At 35.3% G+C, this 10656-nt stretch overlaps 1 protein-coding gene across 1 annotated transcript in view; it reads right to left on the reverse strand.

Annotated features, from left to right (window-relative positions):
- The window catches only part of LOC106877315 (cytosolic carboxypeptidase 6-like), a 511794-nt gene that overhangs the window by 292741 nt on the left and 208397 nt on the right, over positions 1–10656 (reverse strand). Inside the window, exon 2 of the mRNA XM_052971128.1 lies at positions 7567–7692. Within this exon, the coding sequence (XP_052827088.1) occupies positions 7567–7692 (126 nt within the window). The remainder of the gene's footprint in view (positions 1–7566; positions 7693–10656) is intronic.

Consider the following 10656-nt stretch of genomic DNA (forward strand, 5'->3'; position numbering starts at 1 on the left):
CACATATGTGTATATATATATATATATATGTACATATGTAAATAATATGTATATATGTGCATGTCTGTGTATGTATGTGTATATATATATATATATATATATATATATATAGCTTTGTTGGTATATATGTATATTTGTCCAGTAATATGCATGTTTGGGAGATAAAGAATGTATATGCATGCACATGAAACCTTCACACAAAGCTGTAGTTTACAGTTGCAATTTAACAAACTATTCAATATTCATCCCTGTACAACAACCAGAAACAATACATTTCCAATATTTGTGGCACTGATGTTCCATTATTACAGATAAGAGTCTTTGATGTTTGAAATTCTAATTCATTTCAAATTTATCTTCAAATGCGTTTACTCAGCAGAATCTCAGTGAAATTTGTGAGGTGATCTATAAAGTTGGTGGTAAGAGAGTACGCTGATATTTTACATTTTTGTTTGGTTACAGATGAGATTGTTAAACTGAATACATTGGCAGAGATTAGAAAATATATAAAGTTGTCTGTCATAGGATGTTGTGTTTACTGGAGACAGTAGGAAAGAGATGAGCAGAAGGACGATGACATGAGTGGGAGGAAAGAACCAGGACATGGGTAGGAGGAAAGAGACTGATAGGAGGAGGAGGATAAAAGGTGACAATGACCAGAACACGGATCAATCAAAAAGACAACAGGAGTAGGAGTAAGGATGGTAATGAAATGAGTTGAAGGAAAAAGAGACAAGAATGGTAGGAGTAGGAGAAAAAATGTCAGTGATAGGAATAGGAAAAAAGCAACCATGATAGGAGGAGGAGAAGAAAAGGTAACAGGAGTAGGAGAAAAAAAGTAGTGATGACTGGGATTGGGGAAGGAAAAATAGCAGGAGTAGGAGGAGAAAGACATGATCAAGAAGAGGCAGAGAAGAAAGATAAGAATGACAAGTGGAGGAGGAGGAGAAAACCAGGAAGAAGGGTAGAAATAGGAGGGAAAAGATTGAACACGAGAAAAGAAGAATTTGGAAGAAGACGATAATGATGATAATTGTGTTTATAATAATATCCACTGTTAGAATTTAAGTGATTAATTACTTCTCTTGATGAAGTATAGCTTAATTATTTCTGGAGAAACAAGAAACATAAATGAATGAACCAAAGAACATCACCACAGCATTGTTTGTTGATGTGACTGGATAGATTCATTGCCCTTCATACAGACACATGAATCTGATACCTGTAATTAATCATTCTCTTACCATTTTTGCACTTATCTTTTGTTTGTGTTCTTACTTAAAAACCACTTATCTGTTGCAAAGCAAATATGCCAAGTGACTTCATTTTAATTAACTTATTTTATATGTCATGCTTCAATAACAAGTCAATTTGAACCTGTAATTAAGAACCTGGAATTCATATAGTGTAGGGCAGTGAGCTGGCAGAATTGTTAGCATGCCAGACAAAATGCTTAATAGTATTTCATCCATCTTTACACTCTGAGTTCAAATTCCTTTTCTACTCCAGGCACAAGGCCCCAAATTTTTTTGTGGGGAGGAGGCCAGTCAATTAGATCGACCCCAGTATGCCCAGAGATGGGCAAAATGCTGCTAAGCATTTTCCAGGCATGCTAACGATTCTGCCAGCTTCCCACCTTATTTTGAATTGTAACTATTGAGCAACAATATTGTTGGTTTTCAAAAGACCAATTATTGCATCACTGTATTCCTGGCAATGAGAGTGACAAGGAAATGTCTCTAACCATGGAGCAGAACAAATATTATTTTCTACTCTAGGTACAAGGCCCGAAATTTTTGGGGAGGAGGCCAGTCTATTAGATCGACCCCAGTATGCAACTGGTACTTAATTTATTGACCCCAAAAGGATGAAAGGTAAAGCTGACCTCAGTGGCATTGGAGCTCAGAACATAAAGACTGATGAAATACCGGCATGCTAACATTTCTTATTTCTTTATTGCCCACAAGGGGCTAAACATAGAGGGGACAGATAAAGGGATTAAGTCGATTACATCAACCCCAGTGCATAACTGGTACTTAATTTATCGACTCCAAAAGGATGAAAGGCAAAGTCGACCTTGGCGGAATTTGAACTCAGAACGTAATGGCAGATGAAATACCGCTAAGCATTTCGCCCGGCATGCTAACATTTCTGCCAGCTATCTGTTGATATGGCATGCACAGAAAAGATACTTCAGCTAGAAAAAGACCAATATGATATATTGGTCAAGGCAAGTTGCACATTTCAGATGGATGGATGGGGATATCCTAATGATATCTTATAGTTTAGTGCTAAAGTATAAGTAATCCATAGTCTAAAGAGGGAAACAGAAAATAGTTCATCATAGATTGGCTGATATATGTGAGAGAAAGGCTAAAGTTAAGAGCAATGAACAAATCTTAGCTGTTGCATGGTTGGAGTGATGCATCCAGTTTGTTATGATGGTTGTATAGATGATAGAGAGGAAAAACATGTTACAGAAGAAACTAGAATTCCTTGATTACATCAATGCTGCTCAATACCTCTGAAGGAAGCCATATTGATGGAAAGTACTAAATCAGTGAGATCACTAGTTGACAACTGAAGAAGGGATTGTCAAACAATGCAAGCTTTATGGAAAATATAAATGTAATGATCTTTTTAGCATAATTTGGCAAAGCTCAAAACCCATAAGACAACAACAGTCAGTCAAAACCATAATGCCCTTCCACACCTGTCTCCAGGTTTCTCTGTAAGTAATTACATTGAACTTTTTGGTACTCAGTACTTTCTTCCATTGCTCAATCTTACCATTGTCCAGAAATATTTAACCATTACATGGATTTATAAATCAATAATGTCAGAAATATATATACTGTTTACATCAGTGGTTCCCAAACTTTTTCAGACTGCCACCCACTTGGCATCCAAGCCTCATTCCTAGCACACCCCTCTTCCTGCCCCCACTCACCACCACAAATATAGATCACTTTCTGAAGCAAATTGAAAACAACTGTAATTCGCAAATAAATCTTAATTTAATTAACCCTTTATTTTGAGGCTTTTTTTTTACATTCACCCCCTTTTTCCCACCCCATTATTGCCCCGCTTTTCTTCAATGCATCCCTGAATCTTTCTGCCACCCCCAAGGGGGCAGTACTGCTCACTTTGGGAACCATTGGGTAATATAGCAGCAAGTTAGATATAGTTCACTATTTGTGTCCCTGGGGGGCAGTACCGCTCACTTTGGGAACCACTGTGTTAGATAGTAGCAAGTTAAATATAGTTCACTATTTGTGCATGCATTCTTAATTTAAAAGATAAATTAATGGTATCTTGACACAAACGTATTGAAAGGAAATTATTTTACTTATGAGGCGGTGTACTGGAAAAAAGATGTGTTTGGTGACGCTGCTAGAAGATAGAAATAGTAAAAGGAAGTCCTGGAAATGATTAGTTTAAAGGGAAGGGAGATGCCCAACCTCTCATAAGATGTATCTTGAAATATATGTGAAAATGTAATTTTTGAAAACTCACAGACAAAAGTTAATCCAAGCCTGCATAGAAAAGATAATGATGATAATGAGGATGAAGATGACAATAACAATGTTGAGTAGGAGAAAGGTTCTTATGTTAAGGGATCTGACATGTAAATTTAAAATCTGTTTTGTCCACTTTCCACAGCCATAAAATCACATCTCTCACAGGCATAATTTCGAAGTAATTTTAGAGTAAGAGTTTATTTCATATCACTGCAGATAGAAGTTGAAACCATTACAATCTGTTTTGATACCTTTGATACTGCAGCCAGTATTTTAATTATGAAAAAAAAATAGAAATGGGCAATAACTGATACAGCATACAAGAGAAACTTTAGTCCTCCATGCATGGTATCTGACTAAAATCCACAAAATGCTTTGTAAAGTGGTTAGGGATAGGAGGGGTATTCAACCATAAAAAGCATGTCAGACAGGAATGTACAAGCAAGACATGGACTTTGCAAGGTAGAAATGACTCTTTAGCACTCCCAAATGGAACAATCTCTCTAATATTGCAAGCAAAATAAAATATCCCAATCCACATAGTAAAACATACCCAACAACAAATTTGGCTGGTTGTTTTCTTTTTGTTGAATTTTGAGCTAAATGAGGTGAACAACAATGATTATCAGCCTTTCTAACCCATGCCAGCAGAAAAAAATGGATGGAAATTGTTTATGGCTCTCAATATCTGCAGTCTAATACTGAGGAGTATTATTCTGCATTCTACAAGGATCCCAACACAAGAATGGAAAGCCATTAGCAAAATGATGAAAAATATTGAATTGTGATCACTAAAATTCCTATCAATTCCACATTGACAAAAACAGAAATGCCAAAGTAACAATTTCTCACTTTGTCTCACTTTAAGATGCCATAAGGCCTCTTGTGTATGTGTTTCATATGCATTTTAAAACCAGTTTCCTGAAAATAAAGGTGTTTTTTGTGCCACCTATGAAGTCAAATTTTTTTCCTGCCTATCATACAATTTCCAGTAACAATGTTCAGCAGTAGTAATTATCCTCAGCATCATTACTAATTTATTTTCTATCTGAAATAGCAGCTTTTAGAAAAACAATAATTCACCAAGAAGCAATGATTCTTCAATTTACCTGCCCAACACTTAAGTCCTACTGTTTGTATGTATATCATAGCTTACAGCAAAACATAATTACAAATAATATATTGAGTGTGTGACTGAATCGTAGAGAACAAAGACTAATTTACTTGAGACACAGTAACACACACACACACACACACACACACACACACACACACGGAATGTGATTATATATATGTGTGTGTGTGTGTGTTTATAATCCTTTTACTGAATTGTCCATATGCTGCTAAATACTTGATGGTATATCATCTAAAAAAATATTAACTGAAGAAGTAGAGCTTTATGCAAACACAAACTTGAATGTTGTTACATGATGTTGCATATTGTTACATGCCAAGTTACACAATGTACCTCTGTTCTAAATGAAAAAAACACTACAATATCATATGCAGCAATATTCAAAACTATCTATTCAATGCATCCTTATTACTAAATGTGTGTACTCTCTTTACTTGTTTCAGTCATTTGACTGCGGCCATGCTGGAGCACCGCCTTTTAGTCGAGTAGGTCGACCTCAGGACTTATTCTTTGTAAGCCTAGTACTTATTCTATCAGCCTCTTTTGCTGAACTGCTAAGTTACGGGGACGTAAACACACCAGCATCGGTTGTCAAGCGATGTTGGGGGGACAAACACAGACACACAAACATACACACACACACACACACACACACACACACACACACACACACACACACACACACACATATATATATATATATATACGACATGCTTCTTTCAGTTTCTGTCTACCAAATCCACTCACAAGGCTTTGGTCGGCCCAAGGCTATAGTAGAAGACACTTGCCCAAGGTACCACGCAGTGGGACTGAACCCAAAACCATGTGGTTGGTAAGCAAGCTACTTACCACACAGCTACTCCTGTATATATATATATATATATATATATATATGAAGGTGCATGTCTTAGGGTATTTGGCACACAATCATAAGGCTGTATGTTTGATGCCCAGCAATGTGTTGTGTCCTTGAGCAAGGCACTTTATTTCATATTGCTCCAATTCACTTAGCTAGCAAAAGTGAGTAATACCTGTATTTCAAAGGGCCAGCCTTGTTACATTCTGTGTCATATTCAATCTCTCTGCAAACAATGCTAAGGGTACACATGTCTGTGGAGGGCTCAGCCACTTGCATGTTAAATCTCATCAGTAGGCTGTTCTATTGATTGGATCAACTGGAACACTTGTTGTAACCCAACAGAGTGCCTCCTATATGTACAAGGTGATTCAAAAGTCTCCATGTATCAACAACAACAGCCATCACCAGATGTGCTATTATATGTTCACAATGAGTGGGGTAAACATTTTGCAATGTGTATTCAAAACAATGGTAACCATGTGGAGCCTGTTAAATAAAAAAAAAAATTTCCTTAAATTGTTCCTATGTATGCCGACTTTTGAATCACCCTGTATATATATATCAACATCATCATCATCATTCTTGTTTAACATCCACCTTCCATGCAGGCAAGGGTTGGATGGTTTGACAGGAGCCGGCTATGTAGAAGACTACCGCAGGTCATTGTCTCTGTTTTTACAGCTGGGTGCCCTTCTTAAGACCAACCACTCCACAGAGTGGACTGAGTGCTTTTTATGTGGCACCAGCACAGGTGAAGTCAGTTTTTGCATGGTTTTTACAGCTGGATGCCCTTCCAAATGCCAACCACTTTACAGTGTGGACTGGATGCTTTGTTAAGTGGCACCAACACTGGCAGCAATACTTGTTTCAGTCATTAGACTGCAGCCATGCTGGGGCACCACCTTGAAATTTTAGTCAAATGAATCAACCGTACTTATTCTATCAGTCTCTTTTGCAGAATTACTATGTTATAGGGACACAAACTCACCACCACCAGTTGCCAAGTGGTGATGGGGGGACAAACACAAACAGACTCACATACACACATGCATGCACGCACATACACACACACACACACACACACACACACGCACACACACACACACACACACACACACACACATATGTATATATATATATATACAATGGACTTCTTCAGTTTCAGTCTACAAAATCCATTCACAAGACTTTGTTCAGCCTGAGGCTATACTAGAAGACACCTGCACAAGGCGCCAAGCAGTGGGACTGAACCCAGAACAATATGGTTGGGATGGAAACTTCTTACCACACATCTACACATGTGCTCAATACTTATACCAATCAGAGCTTATTTATTCAAAATGGCAACATAAAAGTTCAGTTTCTTATGAATAAGTACCAATGGGCTTTTCAGTCTATTTGCCAGGTGACACTACAGGTCCGACTGTTTTGTTTAAAGCAAAGGAGAATTTGTGTACTTCCCTCTTTAATCATACTTTCCTACACTGCAGTCAATATATACTTCCAGTATCACGCTAGGGGTACATATTTTAATTTTAAACGTTTTGTTCTCTGAAATTTGCCACAATGGAGATGAGTTTTTTTCTGTCTTAAACATGTTATTCTTGCATAGGTTCATATTACACACAGTTAAGAATATTTCAGTATTCTGTTAATTGGTACAGTTTCATGTATATATGCTACTACAGTCCTCAAATTAGAAATTGATCAGCAAAAATAATATTCACCCATTACCTCCCATAATTCTATTAACTGCAATTTTTTTTTTATGAAACTTTGATTTCTAGCATAAAACAGCCTGAGAAACATGCTGGAATGATCAAAATAACATTTCAAAATAACATTCTAAATAGAAATAAGCGAGATATTGGGTGAAAAATTAGCAAACCTCATTTGAATATCAGAGAAATATACCTAGTAGATATAGCAAAAAGGTTAGATATGTGTAAATATTGACAGTTAATAATGAAATTTGTAATTTTTAAGTGATCTCATATGAGATCACTGGTAGGTAATGGGTTAAGAATTGCAACAGGAAAATGAATATTTACCACTTTCAAAGCAAGCATCAAATGTCAAATGACCTTGTTTTGGTTTGCCAAAATATCCCTGTGGCACAACAGTCAACTTATTAACATTGCCAACCAATGTCTCCTCACTGATATCAGAATCACTACCTGCAAAATATACAAAGCAAAGAATTATTTGGCATCTGATAAGAGACTTAAAAATTTAAAAACAAATAAAATAAACATGTACCAGTTATCAAAGTCTTTTAAAAAGGAAAACAGCAAAAATACCAAACAAAAAAAAAGGAGAAAAAAGTATGAATTTGTACAGAAACTGACCTAGCTAAAAATGGTTCTTTATTAAAGAAGGTATCAAATTTTGTTTGCATAATGCACGTGATTTCATTTTGAAATTAGCCAGCTAAGAGGAGATAACCTACTGACATGTTAAACCTAAAGATCACAAGAAGAAATTGAAGAATTATTCAAATCTCTTTTTTTCACAGAAAGTCTTCAGTTTAATCTCTTATTTTAATTAGTATAATTGTTTTATTTATTTTTCATAAACTGATCACATTTATAGATAATCTTACATTTGTTACATATATCTATTTTCTATTTCATAAATTCAATTCCATAAAAGTAAAAAAAAAGAAAATTAAAAAAGAAATCTGAAATGAAAGAAACTTAATTAATAACAAGAGAAATGTAAACAGAACAGACTGTGTGCAATAATGTGTTTTTAGCTGATATTTAATTTGAAAATATTCTTGGAGATACATGACTGCAGTGAAAAAAAAATCATATTTCCTTTTAAAAAAATTTCAAAAAATATTTCTAATTTTCATCACAGTTTGAAGGAAATGAAACACTCCTGTTTAATTTGAGCACTATGACGATATGTTTATACAGACTTAGAGTTGAAAACAAACTAAAATAGTCATATTTGTACTTTAATTTTCGTGTTTTAACTTGAGGTTAAAATCTATAATGATACAGTTGACTTTCTTGGATAAAGGTAAGACTACTGCTTCAGCTGGATGAGTTAGATGTTAGGATACAATTTGCATCCTGTTATTGCTGTTATGTTGTATCTAGTAAATGAGCCACAGATATGTCCTTGTGGTTTAGCAGTTCAGGTAGTACTTGGTCTCATTCCATTGTACTTCATTTTTGTTGAATCTCTTCTACAAGAGATCCAGGTTGACTAATATATTCTTTTCTTCTCTAGGCACAAGGCCCAAAATTTTGGGGGAGGTGGGGCACCAAGTCAATTAGATCGATCTCAGTATGCAACTGATACTTAATTTACTGACCTCGAAAGGATGAAAGGCAAAGTTGACCTGGGCGGAATTTGAACTCAAAACGTAAAGACAGACGAAATACCACTACGCATTTTGCCTGGCGTCTCTTATTTCTTTATTGCCCACGAGGGGCTAAACATAGAGGGGACAAACAAGGACAGACAAAGGGATTAAGTTGATTACATCGACCCCAGTGCATAACTGGTACTTAATTTATCGACACCGAAAGGATGAAATGCAAAGTCGACCTCAGCAGAATTTGAACTCAGAAAATAACGGCAGACGAAATACAGCTGAGCATTTCGTCCGGCATACTAACGATTGTGCCAGCTCCCTGTCTTGGTTAACTAATATATTATGAGGGAAATTTGCAAGTTGGAAACTCTGCATCACATATTTTTGTGTATGTATTTATAAACATTTATCTTTCATCTGTTTCATTTGTTAGATTGTGGCCATGCTGGAGAACTACCTCAAAAGGTTTTAGTTAAACAAATTGACCCCTGGATTTATTTTTTGGGCCTAGAACTTATTCTATCAGTCACTTTTGTTGAACTGCTATTGTCAAGCAACAGTGAGGGACAAACACAGACACAAAGACGCACACACACGACACACACACACACACACACCTTCTTTCAGTTTCCATCTACCAAATCCACTTACAAAGCTTTGGCTAAATCAAGGTGTTATGTTTAATAGAAAGAAATCATATCTTTCCTATTTAGAGACTATACCAATCTTGCAATGGAGTGACAAGTTACTAAACAACTGAAGCATGGAATTTAAGGACAAATAACTGGGTAAACAGGAAAATTGCAGTAAAGCTGCATGATAGTGGTGTCAGAAGTGGTATGCATGGCATCATATAATTTATTTTATTCGTCTTTTTCATTTTATTTCGACATCCATATTGTGATTTTTATTCTTCTCTTCTGTTTTATGAATCCAGTGTGCACATGCATGTTGTGTGTACATACTTCTCTTTCCAGTTCCAACTCAAAACTGTTTACAGATCACAACCATCTCACAAACCTGCGTTCATGAGGAGCGCTTCGTGCTCTGATGGTTGTGAAAAGAAATGCTTCAGCTCTTGAATAATATGAATACAGAATGGAAAGCTAATGATGTAGATATTGTTAAGTGTCTAATTTAGCACAAAGCCATTTCCAATAAAAACTGGTAAGTTTCAGGTTATTACCATATTTGTCTCTAGTAGAAGTATAATTGTTTTGTTTTATTCTCAATAGCTTCAAGTTAATCTTATTGAACAATAAGTTTGACATTCTACCATGAAATTCTTTAGCAAAGATTCACAGATTTGTCTGTTTTAGGCAACTTACCATCATTCAGATTACTATCATTTTGTGTTCTTTAAATTCACTAAATTACTCATATCAACACTATCACCAGCTTAACAGGGCAACTTTTAATTAACAGGATTAGATCTTATGGCTGAAAGTTTCTTTTCTTGTAGTTATCAAAGCCTGATGCTTCTAGTCAACTTAAATGGTTTTTTCTTACCTTTATTGATGGATAAATAGATTATTAATATCAAATATCAATCAGCTGAATTTTGATAATGGAATAAGAACATTTTTTTCAAAATATAAACAAAGAGAAAAGGAAAGAATGAAAAACAGAAACTATATACAGCAAATAGTTTAAAACAATTCACAGCAGTCTTTCTTGTTCTAATATAAAACAACAAAGGATGTCATTATTAAATGGCCATCTCCAATTCTGTTCAAATTGTCATTAACTTTATTATTATTATTATTATTATTATTATTGTTGTTGTTATATATGGGAAATATGTCTTTAGTTG

The sequence above is a fragment of the Octopus bimaculoides genome, chromosome 10, assembly GCF_001194135.2.
Source record: "Octopus bimaculoides isolate UCB-OBI-ISO-001 chromosome 10, ASM119413v2, whole genome shotgun sequence".
Classification (NCBI taxonomy): domain Eukaryota; kingdom Metazoa; phylum Mollusca; class Cephalopoda; order Octopoda; family Octopodidae; genus Octopus; species Octopus bimaculoides.